The sequence below is a fragment of the Podarcis liolepis genome, assembly GCF_965112155.1.
Source record: "Podarcis liolepis genome assembly, chromosome: 10".
Classification (NCBI taxonomy): Eukaryota; Metazoa; Chordata; class Lepidosauria; order Squamata; family Lacertidae; genus Podarcis; species Podarcis liolepis.
In genome coordinates, this window is record NC_139562.1 from 57,556,892 (window position 1) to 57,577,387 (window position 20,496).

General features: G+C 40.3%; 1 protein-coding gene and 1 long non-coding RNA gene across 3 annotated transcripts in view; one reads left to right on the forward strand and one right to left on the reverse strand.

The window, feature by feature from the left end:
- The window catches only part of LOC310687942, a 234,265-nt gene that overhangs the window by 158,830 nt on the left and 54,939 nt on the right, over nucleotides 1-20,496 (forward strand). The gene's annotated exons all lie outside the window — the stretch shown is intronic.
- The window catches only part of LRRK2 (leucine rich repeat kinase 2), a 77,449-nt gene that overhangs the window by 20,440 nt on the left and 36,513 nt on the right, over nucleotides 1-20,496 (reverse strand). For both annotated transcript variants that reach the window (XM_083463189.1, XM_083463190.1), the window contains 18 exons: nucleotides 19,914-20,102; nucleotides 17,420-17,538; nucleotides 16,542-16,611; nucleotides 13,876-14,075; nucleotides 13,509-13,759; nucleotides 12,906-13,054; nucleotides 11,856-11,949; nucleotides 10,326-10,512; nucleotides 9,014-9,195; nucleotides 7,343-7,572; nucleotides 5,958-6,085; nucleotides 5,107-5,325; nucleotides 3,649-3,850; nucleotides 2,099-2,187; nucleotides 1,792-1,979; nucleotides 1,411-1,565; nucleotides 483-629; nucleotides 181-372 (listed from right to left, as the gene is read on the reverse strand). In XM_083463189.1, the coding sequence (XP_083319315.1) occupies nucleotides 181-372; nucleotides 483-629; nucleotides 1,411-1,565; nucleotides 1,792-1,979; nucleotides 2,099-2,187; nucleotides 3,649-3,850; nucleotides 5,107-5,325; nucleotides 5,958-6,085; nucleotides 7,343-7,572; nucleotides 9,014-9,195; nucleotides 10,326-10,512; nucleotides 11,856-11,949; nucleotides 12,906-13,054; nucleotides 13,509-13,759; nucleotides 13,876-14,075; nucleotides 16,542-16,611; nucleotides 17,420-17,538; nucleotides 19,914-20,102 (2,991 nt within the window). The remainder of the gene's footprint in view (nucleotides 1-180; nucleotides 373-482; nucleotides 630-1,410; nucleotides 1,566-1,791; nucleotides 1,980-2,098; nucleotides 2,188-3,648; nucleotides 3,851-5,106; nucleotides 5,326-5,957; nucleotides 6,086-7,342; nucleotides 7,573-9,013; nucleotides 9,196-10,325; nucleotides 10,513-11,855; nucleotides 11,950-12,905; nucleotides 13,055-13,508; nucleotides 13,760-13,875; nucleotides 14,076-16,541; nucleotides 16,612-17,419; nucleotides 17,539-19,913; nucleotides 20,103-20,496) is intronic.

The following is a 20,496-nucleotide window of genomic DNA, read 5'->3' on the forward strand; positions in this document are numbered from 1 at the left end:
GCCTGATATCAAACGATGTCAGGTGTGGGGCATCTTGGTGGGACTTGGGGAAAACAGTCTCATGACCAAATAGGGATCCTTGGTGGTCCCAAAAATACGAGTATATTGATGAGAACAGACATACATTTATTTGCACACTGAAAATGTATTTCAGGATAGCTTTGTTAAAGCACTAGATACCTTCTTCTGCTTTTTTCAGAAGGTCATCAAGTAATATTTGCTGGTGCTCCTCACCATCCTCAAAACTATACAAAGCCCATTTTTTCAAGAGTGTTTCTCCTTCACCACAAACATCCACTTCTAGCAAACCCGGAAACCATTCTTCCATAAGAGAATCAATGTGATCAACAACTTGCCCCAAGAGGATGCAACCTGAATGAGAGTCAAGAAAATGTTATTCGGACCATGGTGTGCTACAGCTACAAAGTGCAAACCCAACAGCATTCTCCTCCCCCAAATATTCACTCTGATGTAAGTTTAACCTTTTCTGCAAGAAGGCACAGTAATTTTGAGGAAACTGTTTGGGTTGTTTTCAAAAACTGCTGATTCAACCAGGCAATAGGCTTCAGGTGACCAGTTCAGATATATGCCTTGCCTCCAGTACATCCTGTTAGGACGAAGAGCTCGTTCTGCAGAGAAAGAAAAAAATAGCTTTGCAAAGACTATTTTCCTGCTGTAAGTCTACACAGGTTATCTGACAAAGCACACCACCTCTTAGCTATATATTGCCATGATTTTATATCACTGCGTGAAAGTGCAAAGCATAAACACGTAGGTAACTGCATATTTGCATGTTAGTATGGCCTCAGAGCATATATAACATGTGATGGATCAGTTGAGAAAGATAAACTGAAATAATGAAATATTGATTCAGCAAAGGCTAGGGTTCAACTATAACACAATAAAAATTAGTAAGCAAAAGAAGTAGCTCCATTATTTATTTCAACCTTTCCTCCCCTGTGCCCACCCCAATTTGTAATTTTGTAAATAACATACTACTGTATCAGGAATCTGATTTATACTAGTTCAGAATACTAATTTATACTGGATCCGACTACCATTTAATTCCTTATTGTTTATTCCTGACTTGGCATCAATTTTCCAGCAGCAGAGGCATTTCTGTTAAATAGAGATCCTAGGGATTGAATCTGGGGCCTTCTGTATAGGCTATGGTCACTTCCCCTTACTAATGCCATGTAAAAATATTAGAAATCAAACAGAAAATATAAAAACCCCAACAGATTTTTTTTAAAGGAAACAAAAAGAAGCCTGCAATTTCAGTATTAAGAGTTCTGACTTACTTTCAACATTGCATTGGGATACTGTCCCCTCTCCCACCCAAGACTCCCTATGTTTAATCACGTTTTAGCCAAGGAGAACAATAATGGAGCCATGTGAAAATTAATGTACCTCTTCCTGAAAGAATAAACGGTGACACTTCAAGCAACCTGTTGATTAGCCTGGACCAGAATCCCATGGGAAAATAGGGCATTTCATACAGCCTTATGATAATTTCAGAGTTTTCACAGTGTGGTAACTCTATCACAGGCCTATTGTCTGACAAGCTGGAAGAAAAAGTAAAGTTGTTTTTAACATTTCTGATTTTATTTTTTTCTATAGACTGAAAGCAGGGGTTAGAAGTAGCCAGAATGTGCAATGAGTCTCTTTCTCAGGTGTTCTTCATAGTTCTGATTAGTGGGCAAGTCTAAAAAGACCAAAGATAAAACAAGTCATGAAGTTCTAACACTACATTTCCTTAACACAGCACCTGCTTTCAAGCCTTTTGTTTACCTGCTTGGAACAAGGAGCTGATCTTCTCCTAGTGGCAGTGCTATCTGAAACTTCTCCAGAAGCCTGAAGTATTTACACATGTAAACCTTAGGAAATTTGCTTTTCTTTAGCAGGAAGTTCTCTACATCGGTACGCTTTATGATTCCCTTTGGGTACTTAGGAAAGCCTTCGACCTTCACTGTCAAGATCTAGGGAAAAGAAACAAAACTCAGAGTTCTTGAAAAAAAAAGTGGGGCCTGAAGCAGGAAGGCAAGAGGTCGATGTGTACTCAGTTGGTCACAAAAAAAGAAAACATCTGAAAACTCACCTGTGCCATGATTTTACATAGCCATTTAGGGTCCACAAAATACAAGTCACTTAGCTGAAGTGCCGGATCTTGAAAATGGAGCAGAACACCTGGGTGAAGAGCAGCACAAATTAATACAGTTGTACCTCGCAAGACGGAAAATTCGCAAAACGAAAGGGTTTTTGGTTTTTTGAGTTGCTTCACAAGACGATTTTCCCTATGGGCTTGCTTCACAAGACGGAAACGTCTTGCAAGTTTGTTTCCTTTTTCTTAAAACCGTTAATACAGTTGCGACTTGACTTCGAGGAGCAACTCATAGCATGCGGTGTGGTAGCCTTTTTTGAGGTTTTTGAAGACTTTTGTGATTTTTGAAGCTTTTCCAAAACTTTTCCGACACCGTGCTTCGCAAGACGAAAAAAACCGCAAGACGAAAAAACTCGCGGAACAAATTAATTTCGTCTTGCGAGGCACCACTGTATTTTAATCAACACATATTGTACTTGTAGATATTAGCACTGCTTGGTTCTTATGGTAGGCTGGACCCAAAATGGCCAAGAGCAAGACTCCACTGAATCTTAAAGGAAGAAGACAATTTTGATGGAACAGTGCATTTGGATTAGGGATGGGGAAATCTGTCAGTTTCATTTTCTATTTTTTCCAATCTTATGTTCACTTCTTCACATTTCCACATCAGCTTGTGATTTTATTTTCTTCAAAAGATCTTCAATAAGATTCACCAGCATTTTAGTGCAAATTTCTCCCAATATACCCATTTTTGCAAAGCAATTTTCACTAATGCAACAATACGAATCTCAGCAGTTGTCTATTTATTTTAGAGGAGAATTAAGATATTCTACTTCAGATCAATATCAAAACTTTTATACGTGGGGTGTGCTATTCTTAGCAGAAATAAACAAACAGAAAGGTACATACAGTGGTACCTCCGGTTACGAACTTAATTTGTTCCGGAGGTCTGTTCTTAACCCGAAACCGTTCTCAATCTGAGGCACGCTTTTGCTAATAGGGCCTTCTGCTGCCACCGTGCACGACTTCCGTTCGCATCCTGGGTCAAAGTTCACTACCAGGAGCATCTACTTCCAGGTTTGTGGAGCTCATTACCCAAAGCGTTCATAAGGAGGATGGTACATAACCCGAGGTTCCACTGTAGTACATTTTCAGACATGGATAGATTGTTTAAAATCTTGGGGCAGTACTGCAGGTAAGCAAGGGGCTTCCAATCATTTAAAAATTCCCTTGAAAATAGTCTCACGCACCAAAACTATGCTAGAGCGAAGGAAGAAATATACATTGTTGCAGCAAATACATTTCCTAAACACATTTCTACTTGCTAAAATGCAAGGAGAGGCATTTGCAGAGGAGCAATGATGGGTGGCATCTTTACCTTTTTTCTTGCCTATCTATTCTCCCTACAAATACCTTCCTCAGGGTCGTCTCTCTCCTAGTTAAGGGTATGAGTCTATAGGAATCCAGCTGTAAGAAAAAATGGAGGGGGAGGGAGGGTGGAAAGGATGCAAAAGCTAAGAACAACATATTTTGATGATGCATGTTACCTGATTCATTCAGAAAGTGAACAGCATGTGGGAGCTCATTTTCATCCAACTGCAATTGGTTTTCTTGCACCAATTCTAACAACCGCTTGTGGTCAATCACAGGAAATTCAGCTGGAACATTTTTGCATTCCTCTAAAATTCTCTTCTGAAGTTCCAAGTAGCTGTCTGGGATTAGCTGCCCAACAACGGGCTGGTCTCCGATCTGTAGAACAAACATGCTTTGTCTAGACCTTTTTATGAATTCCTTAGTGATTGGTCAAACCTCCCTACTCAGGTTTGGAAAGCTAAATGATTTATCCCAAAACTTGGGGGACAGTTTGGTCAAGTCTGAGCCCATTTCTAGGCCAAACTGGATCCCATCACAACCAAGATGTCATGGGAAATGGAACTCCAAATCCTGGCTGGCCGGCCTCCACTCTGCCCATTCAGTAGCCTGGGCAGCTGCTGTGGTGGAAGAAGATGGGAAGTTCTTCACCTCCTGCTCTTGTACTCTGTCAGAGCAGGGGGTGGTTTTCCCAATGCTACTGACCTCAGCAGTGCTGGCTCAGTCAAAGCAGAGTGCTAAGACAGTGGAGGAAGGAGATTTCCTTCTATTATTTCACTGCCAAAACTCATTGCCCTTCTGCTAGCAGGTGAAGACAGTTTTATTCCAACAGGCCATTTGGAACTGACACTTTTTAAGGAGAGTGCTTTTAAAAGTGCTGTGCTATTTTTATTACCAGTATTTTAATAGATTTGTTTTCATATTGTTTTCATTCTATTAGAATTTAATTACTTTTAAACTATTGTCTTTTTTTATCTTTTTACCTTTTTGTATTTTTTCATGATAATTTGTGCAAGCCACCTTGAATCCCACTCTGGGGAAAAGGCAAGCAAAAACAACCACAACAAATCTTAAGAGAAAACAAGAGAGTGTGTTTTAAGACATAGAAATGTACAAATCCATCTGACTTATTTCTACTGTTCTCGACTTACAATTCACATGACACTGTGCATAATACTTGACTTCTAGTTCCAAATCTCTTCTCCCTTCTCCTTTACAGTCACTGTCTATGCAATGAGAATAACTTATGAACTACTTTTTGTTGTAAGGTTATGATATAAGGATTGGTAAAATGTTTTTTGCACATTAGAAGAGAAGAGTTTGGATCTGATATCCGCTTTATCGCTACCCTAAGGAGTCTCAAAGCGGCTAACAATCTCATTTCCCTTCCTCCCCCACAACAGCTGCTTGTGGAGGAGCCAGGAAGCGAACCTGGTTCACCAGATTATGAGTCTACTACTCTTAACCACTACACCACACTGGCTCATTAAGGAGATACCATACTGCAGATTGTGTAGTAGTTCCGATTAATGGCACCATAAGCTTTGATTCAACTTTGCAAGCCTTAAAGAACAAAGTGCTACAGTAAACTTTCCTGCATGTGAACGTGTATCTATATGAATGGCATGGCTTACTTTGAAATTCAGACTCTCCTTTATTATAGTTTTTCTAAGTCTCATCATAGCATCAGACTCTTCAGTAGCATTCACAAAATGGTAATCTCGGATTGCTGGAAATCCCCTCTGATTCATCAGTTCCTTGGTAATTTTGTTGACACAAGCTCTACGCTGTTTGTCATTAGAGATGTCTAAATGAGTACCAATGAGAATCACAGGTGAAGATGAAGCTCGGGCCTGCAAAGAACATATAATTACAGTGCTTGATTAAGATTCTCATCCAGTACATAATATACAGCTTTTAGGATGGTTTTGCTGAGTCAGTCATTGCCCCTACACCTTGGAGTAAATTTCCCATAAAGTGCATCACATATAGTTTGGACATTCAACAGTCACTGCACCAGTTCTAGGTTTGTTCTAGGTTTATGGTTTCTCTGAACCGAGACAAACTATTAGCCCAGGATTGGACATAATGCTAAACCAAACCAAGACTTAGCCTCAGGTAGATTAGGAGAAGAGCACTGCCCAACCATGAACTTTGGTCTGGAATCTTGATTGTTTGAGCTAAATCATGGTTTGGCTTAGCATTATGTGCAAACTGGGACATTACGTAATGCTATATGCAGACTTGAAAAACGAATATAGAAAATTTGTCCACCTATGATCTTACATAACATTTTATGAGCATAGTACAAAACATGTTATTGTTACTATATCTATTAAATTTATAATTTAATAAACTCTAAATAAAATATGAAGAAAAAACAACAGGCCAATAACACTGTCAGGAAAAGCCTGAGCACACAAATGTGTTTTCAACAAACTTTGGATCCACCTTACTGGGGGTACCTCCAGTATGATAAAGTTACCTTGATATTAAACAGCCACGGCTTCATAGCATCCACTTCAGCCTCTCCTTTGCTAAGGTCATAAACAGTAAGGTACAGAGCTCTCTGGGTCATAAAGTGGGGGTGAGCACTGTAGAATTCCTCCTGGCCTAAATAACAACATCATTTTTGTGTGTTATGCACTTGCTTTTTCTCTCTCCTCTAGGTCACAGAAAACCACAATAACATTCCTATACTGTAATCTGCACAACCTCCAGTTCTTACAGAAAAACCCCAGAGTTCAAATCTTCTTAGGCTAAGAAAAAAATAGCATTGCACAGCTTGAGAGGCACCTTGTTCTGAAAAGCTCCCCACAAACACACCAGGAGAGTCCGAATTAGGTAACCACACTCCCAAGAACCCTGAAATTTGGAAGCAGTATTCATATTCTTATGCCCAGATTTGACAGGATCCAGTTTCTTTCTTCTCTGCAACAATTTCCACTACTTTTAATATTGGAAGGATATTATACATTTTGCTACAAAATGAACTACGTAAAGGGAAAGGTCCAGAGGGTGGCAACTCCAGAATGGGCTTTTTTGCAGTCGCTTCCTGTTTGTGGAATGCTCTCCCCAGGGAGGTTTGCCTGGTTGCTTTCATTAGGTGTTAGGTGAAAACATTCCTTTTCGCTGAGATTTTTAAACAATCTAAGGCCTTTTAAACTATGTGTGTGTGTGTGTGTGTGTGTGTGTGTGTGTGTCCAGGGGTGAGGGAGGTATTTTTGTTTTTCATTGTGCTATGTTTTTTGTCTTTTTATACTGTAAACCACCCTGTGATCCTTGAATGAAGGGTGGTATATAAATCGAATAAATAAATAAATAAGCAAGCAGGCTGCAGGTTGTGCACAATTCTCTTGCGTCTGCATGCTTAAGTCTTTGAAACCTAGCAATTATCTCTATTCCTATGACTACTAAACCAGACCGAACACCTTACCTATCAAGGCTGACAACGCACTTTCATTACAAACGTTCAGTGACCACTTGTATTTTCACACTGCTAAAATGTTATGAGCCACCCAATATTTACTATGTAACCTAAGATTGTTTTGATGAATCATTGCAAGCTGGATTTGGACAAGGCTGGAAGTTCATAACACACATTTATACTGAGACTTACACCAGCCACTGGCCAGGTCTGTTCACTCTCATAGGCTGCCGTGTGCATAGGTCTGCACCAAACAGACTAAGGCCATGCAGTTATTAATCTACATAAAATATAGGAAACAACAACTATGCCATTTAAGACTACACAACTGGACCTTAAAAAAACATGTAATGGGGGCACAACTGATAAGGAAGTAGCTGTGATTCCATCTCCCCACTGTGCATAAGCCAAGTTTGATGTTAAATGTAAATACGACAAGATACCTCCGAAATCCCACACACTTAATTCAAGCTCTTTCTTTGTTTTACTCTTCACTGTAACCCTCCAGTCAATCACATCAATGCCAACTGTCGCATTCGGAATTTCCATGTCTTGTCGCTTGCATTTCATTAATTGTTGTAACAGTGTAGTTTTACCGCTGCCTGTATTTCCAACTATCATGAGCTTCATCCGGTTATAAGGGACAGCTTTCTTTAAACGCTGTTGAAGAAACCTTGAGTAAGGGAGGGAACCTTTGTAAGAAAATTGTAATTAAAAAAAACACTCCTTCATATATAAAGACATATGAACCATGCAGATCAAGTTGCAAAACATTAATATTAGCATTATGTATAAAGGTAAAGGTACCCCTGCCCGTACAGGCCGGTCTTGACAGACTCTAGGGTTGTGTGCTCATCTCACTCTAGAGGCCGGGAGCCAGAGCTGTCCGCAAACACTTCCGGGTCACGTGGCCAGCGTGACAAGCTGCATCTGGTGAGCCAGCGCAGCACACGGAACGCCGTTTACCTTCCCGCTAGTAAGCGGTCCCTATTTATCTACTTGCACCCGGGGGTGCTTTCGAACTGCTAGGTTGGCAGGCGCTGGGACCGAACGACTGGAGCGCACCCCGCCGCGGGGATTCGAACCGCCGACCTGACGATCGGCAAGTCCTAGGCGCTGAGGTTTTACTCACAGCGCCACCCGCGTCCCAGCATTATGTATAGTTTATTGCTATGAGAAGGAGGCAGAGAAGTCACAGACTTGTATACTCCTGCACTCCCCATCAGAGCAGCAGGAGGTTGTGACCAAAAGTTTTCATTTCAGACCAACTACAAAGTAGTGTTTTGTTTGAACGTCGACAACCTGTGGCTAATCTTACCTATAGTTAGTTGAAAAAAGCCAACTTCAAACTCATGGATTCAAGTTACAAGAAAGGAGATTCTGACTAAACATCTGGAATGACTTGTTTCCTGCTTGGCAGGGGGTTGGACTCGATGGCCCTTGTGGTCTCTTCCAACTCTATGATTCTATGATTCTATGACTTTCTGACAGTAAAAGCTGTTTGATAGTGGAACTGTCTCCCTTGGGAAGTTGTGGACTCTCCTTCCTTGGAGGTTTTCAAGCAGAGGTTGGATGGCCATCTGTCATGTACGATCTAGTTGAGATTCCTGCATTGCTCCAGAGGGTTGGAGTAGATGACACTCAGGGTCCCAACTCTACAATTCTGTGATTCTATGGCTTGTTTCAATTAACCATTTGTTAAGACTAATTACATTACATTTCAGCTCAGCTCAGTTCAGTTATTTGTTTAAAGCCAGTGACCATCATGGGGGCAGGGAGAGCATCAGAAAGCCCATGATCCCACAAAGTTTTACTTATGTAAAAAATTGTCCGTATTTTTTATTTATTCCAATTGCATAGTTTTGTTCTGCAGCTTAGCAGTTTTACCTGTTAAGACAGATCCTGTTGATACCAGCAAATTCTAAAACATTAACAAAAAAGCAGCCAAATTTATTCTTACAGATTTGCCACTTCAGCCTTCCTGTTTTGAACAATTTGTCCATTTTTTAAACATACAAATTTAATTGAATTGATAGGTATACTGTTGGTATTGTTTTGTTTTGTTTTTAAACAGTCAATACACACCCACCCATAAGAATGTTGAGATAACTAACCTTATAATGTCTCTGGCTTTCCATCCCACATACTTGAAGTCAAAGTTAAGATTTAATCCTTCCAAAGGAAGGTCCCATATTCTGGATAACTTTCCCATTTCATCAGGAAAGCTTCTTAATTCTGGATTGTAACTTACATCGAAAGATGTTAAGTTTTCAAGGAACCCAATCTGAGGAGGAATCTAGAGAGAGAGAGGAAGCATATTAACAAAAATCCTTCTTGTGGGGAGGGATAGAGTAATTTATCTGTGCAACATCAAGCATGTCAACAGCTAAAATGAACAAATAATAATTAATATAGCAAATCCCTTGTTTCATTTACTATTCTACAATATCTGCAACATAGACAACATATTTTATCTACAGTGGATAGCTTGCAATTTGGAACAAATGATTAATTTAGAATAAATCATTTTTCTCCAGTAGCAATGCATCCTTCTATAGAAATGCTGTATTACTCCTTTGCAAAACTGATTTTAGGCATGCTAATACCCTTGGAGAGCTATTTAAAAATGGTGTTCTGTTTCTGCTCAGACATCACCCTACAGATCCTGGACCTAGTGACTCATTCTTAGTGATCCCTCTGAAAACATTGATGGACCAAAGAAATATGAATCTACACATACCTACACACACACACACACACACACACACACACACAGGGTTCTGAAAAGGAGCAAATGATTAATCAAAGTTGCACTCCTCACCATTTGAGGATCTTTGAGCAGATGTCCCTCTCCTTCCCTCCTCTTAAGAGTCTCACCAAACTGACTGTGTTCACTGGCTTGCTAAGCTTAAGCAGAGCTTTCTATAACTCTTTTCTCATAACTAGGCCAGTAAACTGACCCCTTCCAGGACAACTACTGGGTCTTATTAGTGCGCCACTGTCCATCCATCACACACAGCTGTTGGCATAATGAAATACAGCCTGATCCTGTTTAAACTGTTTTTGGGGAGACTTTTGCCTGTTGCCTCAGCCTTCCTTGCATACTTATACTATCAAGTTTGTGGCTCTTCCTTTGTCTTCTTGTGATTCCTCCACAGCATAATTTTCCCCATTGGCTTCTGTGGCAGAAGTACTACCCTACGCAGTTGTTTAGTGATAAAGCCACCTTGCTACTCAGGCATCCAAAGAAATTGGTGTTGAAAGAGTAATTTTGAAAATAAAGCAACAACGGCAAGAAATCATAGGAAAAACCTTGTCCCCATCAAACAGTTGTGTGTGTGTGTTTTTATAGAACTGTGCTGTGGTAAAGTAAGAATATCATTCTTAAAAGCAACCACCCTATTAATAGTGAAGCTCACAGCTTACCTCTTTTAAGTTGTTGTGGGAGAGGTGAAGCTTTTCGAGCCGAGACCACAAGAAAGCTTTTGTATTCAGATCCAGGATGCTTATTTGATTATGATTAAACAGCAACTCCCTTAAATTAGATGTTTTCCAATGAACTGGCCCAGGCAGAGTTGTAATCTTATTGTTGCTTAAATCCACTGATCTCAGACTAAAAAGAAAATGAGGAATATGCAAACTTGTTATGAGAAGATTATTTCAAAGAACTATACACTAAAAAAAATTATTATCCTGGAACAGGCATATTTATTTTACCCACCGTGTTGAAGATTAAGCCAGTGGATGCCTGTTTATCTCTGTTTCTATACAGTGGTACCTCGCAAGACGAAAGAATTTTTCATTTTTTGAGTTGCTCCGCAAGACGAATTTCCCTATGGGCTTGCTTCGCAAGACGAAAACGTCTTGCAAGTTTGTTTTCTTTTTCTTAAAACCGCATTCCTATGGGAAACCGTGCTTCGCAAGACGAAAAATTCGCAAGACGAAAAAACTCGCAGAATGAATTAATTTCGTCTTGCGAGGCACCACTGTACTAATAAGGCCTAAGTGGCATCTGTTAGAACACTCATCGTGGTCTCCATCAGATAGATGGACTAGGACTGCTTTGATCCTCAGACATTCTTAAACTAAGAAAGTCATAGGACAGTCTATGAAAGACTTAATATAGCCGAACTATGACAGAGTTGCTGGACATTCAGCTTCAAGATAGAGACAGAAAATGCAGTTTTGAAGCAACATACATGTTAAGTCTTTTGAATACAGACAGTTGAATTTCCAAAGTCTATGCATAAGCAGAACCTGGATGATCGTGGGACAGTTTGACTTGGAAGACCACCTTACATTCTCCCAAAAGGGCTTTGCCCCTAAGGAAGCAATGCTAATTAATAGCTATATGAAACCTCTGAAAGACTTTATTTTGGGTTTTGGAGCACACTGTAACCAATATGCTGATGACACCCCCCCCCCAGCTTTGTCTCTCCATTCCATCTGAATCAGGATCGAGACTGTGCAGGTGCTGTCTGGAGGCAGTGATGGGGCCAGTAAAGTGAGCCTGAATCCTGAAAAGATGGAGATGCTGTGGGTGCATGGTTCTGAGGTCTAGAATTTAGGGAAACTGGATGGAATTGCGCTTTTGTTGAAGGAACAGGAGTGTAGCTTGGGGACACTCCTCAGTTCCACCCTGTTACTAGAGTGCCAGGTGGATTCAGTCTTGAGAAGTGCCTTTGCCCAGCATGGCTGCTTCACCAGCTACAGCCACTGCTTGAGCAGGATGGTGTGGTTTCAGCAGCCCATGCTGTAGCAACTTCACAATTGGAGCATTGCAATGTGCTGTATGTGGGGCTAACTTCAAAGACTGTTTGGTTTCTGCAGCTGATGCAGAAAGCCAGTGAGGGGCTGTTTTAGTGGGGCAGCAACACATGTTGCTGATCCTTAAATCTCTGCACTGGCTACACGAGAATGCAATTATTCAGAAAGGGAAATACTGTAGAAACTTACTGTGGGAGAAGAAGAATTGCTTCTGGAATACTAGAAAAATTATTCTGAGATAATTTCAATGTAGTTATGTTAGGCGGCAAATCAGGTGTGGCCTCTAAAAACAGAAAAAAGAAAAGCAATTACATTACCAGTTAGTAAAATTGTTAAATAACACACACAATATAGGAAGGCAGTTATCATATAATCTAACTATAACCAACAGTTTGACTTCAGCCCCGAAGGCACACTCTTATTGTCTCCTGAGACAGACAGATGCCAACCACTGAAATAAGAGACGTCTACTGTTTTGCTTTCCTAACACTTCGTGCTTCAACATCCTCTGCCTCAGGCTATTTGTCTGATCTCCATTTCCCTGATCCGCCCATGGGTTCTGCCTCATCAGGACTGGACATGAATTTGGAAGATGTCTGGATCCTAATGCACAAATTAGCAGCAGCTATGGATGTTTTGCGCTATAAAATTAATCAGCCTGGAAAAGACATGTAAAGATGGCATGGGACTAAAAATCACATCTAAGTCATGAATTTGACAAGCGGCTTTGTGCAGGTCATCATCTCTCAACCTCAATTTCCCATCTTGTAATAATGGCAACATTAGGGCCACTTCTAACAAGACATTTCTCTTTTGGGTGCAGATGTATAAGCACAACCCCCCCCCCCATTTATTGTTCACACGTTTGCGAAAATCATGGCTTTCTCCTTTTAAGAGCAATACTTGAAAGTAAGGCCTTTCACAGTGGCATAGCAATTACTAAAGCTTTCTATTTTTCAGGTTGGTTTTATATTTAATTTATAGTATTTCCCAGTCACCACTCTGCCTAAAGGCATCCAAGGCGACGAACACCTTTAAAAAAAACATACAATACAAAAACCAAGGACTTATATACACTAAAAGTGACTCATGACAGTACTAGTCTTATAAATACACTGCAGTAGACAGCAAACAATACCACAAATATTAACTACATCATTTTCCTTCTCCTCCTACGCACCCCACTTCACTTGCTCCCATGCCTCACAGCCATAATACTGTGCCACTTCATACACTCACCGAGTGAATTCATCCCAGCATTGAGTGTCTCCAGCTTCAAACAGTCTTTTAGAAAATTCTCAGCCAAGAAGGATACAGCATTCTTACTAATGTTTAACACTTTCAGTTCCTTCAAACATAACGGTGAGCACACACTTGAAAGCTTGTTACTAGGAAAACAGAAAACCAAATAAGAGTTATAAGTAGCATACACAAAAAAGATGCATATGGAAAGATGCTAGAGGTCTGCAGCCCACACTTTGGGCTGCAGTGCATTGGCCACATTTGCATGTCATGCTAAATCATAGTTTAACATTATGTGGAGGAATGAGCCAGAGGAAACCTCAGGCTCCCATGCTCCCACTCCTCCTTCTGTATGGCTGGGTGGCAGCGGAGAGGTTAATAGGGTTTCATAAAATGATGAACTGGGACATACACAGCCACAGAACCTTTGTGTAGGGCAGGGGTGAGCCTGTAAATGTTGGTCTCCAATGGTCAGAGATGCTGGGAGTTGTAATCCAACAACATATGGAGGGACCTACATGTCCTTTCCTCATCTTTCAATTCACTGCTGCCAACAACCCTTGAGAACCATCTATCAAAATCACCATGACCTGTTCTTACCCTTCTAATATAAGGTGCTCCAGGTTTTGTGCAACATTGGAGAGAAATTCGGGAATGCATGACAATTGGTTGTATGATAAATTCAGTAGCTTTAGAGATGGACAGGCAATCTTTGAATCCAAAATTAAGGAAGGACCAATCTCATTGCGGGAGATATCAAGATGTGCTATATGAGGCATTTTCCACAGGTATGGAGGAAACGATTTAAAACGGTTACTGTGCAGATCCAGATAAGTTAAACACTTCAAGCTCTGAAAGAAAGAAGGATGAATTGGATCTTTTTAGTGGGCACTTTAAACTACTTTATGATACAGTAAATACGTTGATAGTATGGCATAAATATATATTCCAGCACTGTTAGACTCACCTCACACAATTGTTCAGAAATGCATGGAAGGGCATTTTGATGAAGCTCTAATTTCTCAAGATGTTCCAAATGAGTAGTTAAGCAAGAGCTTTGACTGATGCTATCTATATTCTCCAGCTCATTTGATGAAAGATCAAGTGACTTAATAAATTCCCTGTCAGGGATTGACGAAGAGGAACTGTCCAATCGATTTGGGGTGTCTATTTTATAAATGAATGAATGAATGCAGAAACATTAGCTTTATCAGGAAATGCTTGCTACAGTATAAATGACATTTCTTTTTGACCAGCAGTTATGAACACTTAAGAACTTCCTGACTGGTTTGCCACATGGTTGAGAAATTGCCTCAAAATGCTAACCATCGGGATCTACCATTTTGGATGGAAGTAAAGAGGAAAACAAATAGATTTACATGGAAATGTATTTGCAGAGATACATTTCTCTGCCATAGTGTCACCAAAATGTCAATATAACGAGCATAGGCAAAATACGTATTTTGAGCGGGATTCACCTAACATGGCTCATCAAGCAGAAGCCTGAGCAAGGTTTCCTTCATGTAACGGGGCTTTCCCCCCCTCTCCTCCCCTTGTGCCCTGGACCCCCTGGCTCTGGGGAGGGGAACCCCCATTACAGTATTCAGAGGGAGAAGGCCAATTGTTCCATCTGGCAAGCTGAAATGACTGCGCAGCTGGAACATTTGTAATACGCTGATTTCTACTTGGGGGGAAATTAGGTACCTTTATGATGAAAAGGGTAAGAAATCTAAGACAGAAATATCTGAGAATTTCAACAGATGTGAAACAAGATACTACACAGATTGATATCAGAGAAAATTTCCTAAAATTCAGTATCAATGGCATTTAATACCATACAGAGTAAGCAAGATTTATTTGTCAGTAGAGTCGTTTTTGGAGGTGTAAAGCAGAACAGACATTCTTTTGTATATATTCTGGAAATGCCCTATAATTCCGACTTTCTGGATTACAATTCAAAGTCTGATTAGGAAAATGACTGGTTACTTATTACCACTAGATCCAAAGGTATAATTACTGGGATATTTAAAAGACTTAATTATTTACGTTAACTTGGAAATGGTTATTAATCTTCTTATCACCACTAGGATTTGTATAGCAGCAAATTGGGAAAAAGAGTACAGTCCCAGTGTTACCAAACAGCTTTAGCAGAATATGGAAAATAGTTATCTTATTTAAATTAACCTTACAGAAGAATGAGTAAGGAACAACAGTCAAATAAATTTATAGAAATATGGTTTTTATTTGTGAGGCTCTGGAATGGTAAGCTTCAGGATAGCCAGGTGTATATAATTTTTGCTTCACTGTATTTTTTGTGCAACGGACATTTTTGGAAAACAAATAAAAAAACTAAAAATTAAATTAAATAAATAAATAAATAAGGAAACTTTCCCCTCCATCTTCAGGGGGTGCGGAGAAATAAAATAGCTCAGGCGGCCTTCTGTGCCAACTTTTAAATGCTTGCTGAAAAATTTTCTATTGCACCAGGCTTAGACAGGCAATCAAGAATGGTTAACTGATGTCTGATTTTTCTTATAGTTTTTCCTGTATGATTTTATGTTTCTACTGCTGCAAAACCCCTTTGATTTTTTTAATGACAAATTGGTATACAAATATTTTATAGATAAACCAGGTACATGCGTTACAGCTAGACAGTCCCAGGTTCAAATGCTCCTATCTTCACCTAAAGGATCTCAGGAAGTAGAGTTAGAAATATCACCTCCAGAAACCTCAGTTTCTGCCAGCCAGAGCAGACAACACTAGGCTAGCCGGACCAAAAACAACTTGACAGCTTCCACGTATTCAATGCTTATTCTCTTTCTTGCAGCTTTAATACGTACAAGCTATACTATGATGCTGTTCAAGGTATGAGGAAATGCACAAATGTTTTTACATATGCTCAAGATCTTGGCTGTATTACTTTATTTTGCATGAAGAAGGAATTTTGCTTCAGGCCAGAGATCCGGTTCTTTACAAGCATAGTTCTTTACAACTACTTTCTCTAGGCATGTAGAAGACTTGGGCATACAATGTGTTGATGGGACTGTACCCACTGATGTAGCAAGAAATTTAATTAGGTGGGCATTTTATTTCTCCAATTGCACAATTCTATACCAGTTTGTAAGGGACGCGGGTGGCGCTGTGGGTTAAACCACAGAGCCTAGGACTTGCTGATCAGAAGGTCAGCGGTTCAAATCCCCGCAACGGGGTGAGCTCCCGTTGCTCGGTCCCTGCTCCTGCGAACCTAGCAGTTCGAAAGCACGTCAAAAGTGCAAGTAGATAAATAGGTATCGCTCCGGCGGGAAGGTAAACGGCGTTTCCGTGCGCTGCTCTGGTTTGCCAGAAGCAGCTTAGTCATGATGGCCACATGACCCGGAAGCTGTACGCCAGCTCCCTCAGCCAATAAAGCGCGATGAGCGCCGCAACCCCAGAGTCAGTCACGACTGGACCTAATGGTCAGGGGTCCCTTTACCTTTACTATACCAGTTTGTACTATGTAATCTACTTCTTAGATGTTTAAACACATATTCTTATGTGTAACTGTATGTAGAATTTAACTGTATGTAGAATTTAAGTGAATACAGAATGATGTAAACTTCTTTAATTAAAAACCTACTGTGGATATACACTTACTGTGCGATTCTTCAGAAGACATTTGCCCTCTTCTTGGATTCTTAAATGGTTCGTGATGTGACCCAGGTCCCTGGAAAACACCAAAAGCTTAAATGTTGCAGTTATGAACATTTAGATGCATTTAAAAAGAGTGAATGATCAAATTATTATGCTTTGTTTGCAGTACCAGCATTAACAAAGCAACCTAAGTTTCAGAAACACACAGTATGCTGTAACCTGAGCCCTTTTATATAGAAAGTTACTTTCCAGATAAGAGAATCACAAGATACCTGCAGGTGTACTGCGGGAAATGAGTAATTTCTGCTGACTTGTGGAGAATTAACCCATTAACTGACCACCTCCAACCCTCTAGAGCAGATTTGGGAATGGCATGGGGTGAACGTGGGTGGACAGAGAGGTCATTCCTGTTGCGCCTGTGGTGTTCCTTGTGTTCCCACAATTATTTTAGTTGAATACTGCCCCGTGTGCACTTAATGAGCATATGAGAAATCAGTGCAGATTGTTTGATGTGATTAGCACTGTGGACAAAGGTGCTTTAAGAAGGATATGTGGTCCAGGAGCTATTTCTTATACAAATTGCACAGCTGCAATGCACTGTTATGCTATAGTTATTGCATTTCTTTCTGCTATGTATGTAGATGATGATATTTGTTTATATCCTGCCCTTTCCCCAGACAAGGAGTCAAGAGACAAAAAGCTAAAGAAGTCCCTTTACCACTTACAGATACACCTTTTATTCATTCATTCATTCATTCATTCATTCATTCATTCATTCATTCCTTCAGTTTACATACTGCCCTTCATCAAAAAAACTGCAGGGCGGCTTACAACATAAACCATCTAATGTGACTTTACACCCATTTGATTATTTTTCTTACCACAGACTTGGAATTCCTTTTCAGGGTCTGAGAACACATCTGCAAAGCCCTGTCTTTGTGGACGTCTGCAACAGCCAAGGAGTTGGATTTCTTCTTCACGATAATTGAGTTTTCACTCCCTGAGGCAAAAAAAAAAAAGGGGGGGGTTAAATAAGATTGCAAGAATGGCTATATAAACTGAAACCAAGAATTCAAACAAATAGAAGCCTACATGCCAGAAATGCCACCAGCACAACCCTAGGAGCAGGAACTGATACTTGCCACCCTGGACACCTTTGGGAGGAAGGGCAGGATATAAAATAATAAAAAATAATAATAAATGTTAACATTTACACATACAGCAGACACTATTTCTCTGTACAGTCATACCTTGGTTCTCAAACACCTTGGTACTTGTACATTTTGGCTCCCAAACGCCGAAAACCAAGAAGTGTTCTGGTTTTCGAACTTTTTTGGAAGCCGAATGTCCGACGTAGCTTCTGCTTGAGTGCAGGAAGCTCCTGCAGCCAATCGGAAGCCGAGCCTTGGTTTTCAAATGTTTCAGAAGTTGAACAGACTCCTGGAACAGATTACGTTCGAGAACCAAGGTACAACTGTACTGTTTTCCTTTGCAACCTATTCTTTTCCCGTGCCCTTTCTTTGACTACATCCTAATTAGAGTGATTTCTCTTGCTGTTTTTTTCTTAATGGTTTACTGATAAAATGGTTGCTCAGCAGTAGAATCTACTACCTTTCAGTGCCTCTCAAAAAGCTTCCTTTTAACAGTCTTTAACTTCATGATTTTCCATGCTGCTGTCACTTTCTAGATACCCTTTCCTACCATCCGTTCCATTCCATCTCATGCAGGGCAATTTGACTTGTGATCACCATTTCAAATACTAAACGTTGGATGTGACTTTATATTTTAGCAACTTTTCTCTGGTGGGATTCAGTTCTGCCAGCATCAGCATTATAAGGTCAAACAAAATAAAGAGGTGCACAAGCGACAAGTCCAGTTCATTTATCTTTCCATCCGAACAGTCATTCCTTTTTTATTTTCTACAGAAGCATAATTCTTACCCACCTTCCGCCCCCCCCATTCCTCTACATTGCACATTCAACTCAGGTGTACATGTGTGTATATGTGTGCATACATAGAAATCATCTGTGCTTTTAAATTAATTTTTATTTCAACAAATAAAAAATAAATGCGAATACAAGGGACTGTGTTCATAGAACATGGTCAAAGAAGGGAGGGTGTAGCACTAGGAGCCTTAAAGGTAAAGGTAAAGGTCCCCTGACAGTTAAGTCCAGTCACAGACGACTCTGGGGTTGCGGCGCTCATCTCGCTTTACAAGCCGAGGGAGATGGTGGTTGTCCGCAGTTTTTCTAGGTCATGTGGCCAGCATGACTAAGCTGCTTCTGGCGCAACGGAACACCAAAATCAGAGCAGCGCATGGAAACGCGGTTTACCTTCCTGCCGGAGTGGTACCTATTTATCTACTTGCACTTTGACGTGCTTTCGAACTGCTAGGTTGGCAGGAGCTGGGACCGAGCAATGGGAGCTCACCCGTCGCAGGGATTCGAACCGCTGACCTTCTGATCGGCATGCTCAAGAGGTTCAGTGGTTTAGACCACAGCACCACCCACGTCCCTTCCTAGGAGCCGTAGGAGCCTTAGCCCTATGCAAGACCCCTGTATACAGGGTAGCTAGGTACACTTGTGCCAAACAGTCAAACAGGTCAGGTTAAGGCTACAAATTGAAGGCTAAGATTGTAATGGAGTTTGCAGGAGGCTTCTCTTAAAATTATATTTCACTGGCACTGGACTCCATCATGTCTAGCCAAAATAATCACTACAATCTCTCCCCTATGCTGGAAAGGCTGCAGAGAGATAGGCTCATATTTTCATGCATGGTGGAGTTGCACGTTGGTATACTCCTTTTGGAAAATACATGTTCCACATTATTTCCAAAATTACACAGCAATCCCTTCCACCTAATTCAGCTCTTGCCTTGTTATCTTTAGACTCAAATTTAAATAATAACCTTAAATGCAGGGACTTAGTATGTTTTTCTGTTATCAGCAGCTCGATTAACAATAGCCCGATACTGGAAATAACCTATAGAAATCCCCATTGAAACCTGGGTAAATAATATTTGGAATGTGCCTCTATCAGAATGCCTTACTCACCACAGAAGTGTAATTAAAGGCACTTCAAAGATAAGACACTTTGTGTGAGACTTGGCTTCCATTTTTTTCTTTTATAAATGAGACAGAAGATACATTTATTCCACCCACAACACAAGAATCTCTGTGGAGAGGATACTTGAACTGACAATGCATAAATAAAGGTATTGCTTGTGTACTGCATATGAAACTTAATAAGAATAAACCACTGGACAAGTTACTGTAGTTATATGTTGTTCTTGTATTCACATGAAAACCAATAAAAAGTATTTGGATAAAAGATTGTAATGGAGTGGCAAATCCTTCATTTAATCTAGCAAATATACCTTCACTATCTATACCATCACTCAAGCAGAAAACACTGTCGACTAAATGGTCAGGAAGAAGTTCCCAGTCATCAAGCTGCTCCTTTATATTTTCATCAATATTTTCTTCAAAACTAGAACTTGACTGGTCCTCATAGCTGCTTTTCTTTTGGTATCGAAGCACCATTCTGGCCAGCGCAGAGCCTGCATCTAATGGGTAGGAAACAAAAAAACTCGCATTTTTTTAGAAGCATTGGACAGGGTATATATACAATAGTTGCATTTGGACAATTGTATCTCAGCTTAATAAGCAGAGATATGCACAGGTCTTTTGCCCTTTGTGTGAACTGTGATTAAACCAAGAAGTCTCTAATTAACCATTTAATCCCAAACAAGAAATTATGGTTACTACTTGTCAGGGACTGGTCTGAGGAGGAATGGTGGAGACTGCCCCCCCCACACTTCCCAGAGAAGAGGAAGACAGCATAGATTTACAACAGTGGTTTGCAGAAGGTCATAGTTCAGAGGCTGCAGATGGGAGAAGCTGGGAAGTATTGGGAGAGGAGCAGGAAGAAGAAGAAAAAGCACCAAGGGAGAGACAGCT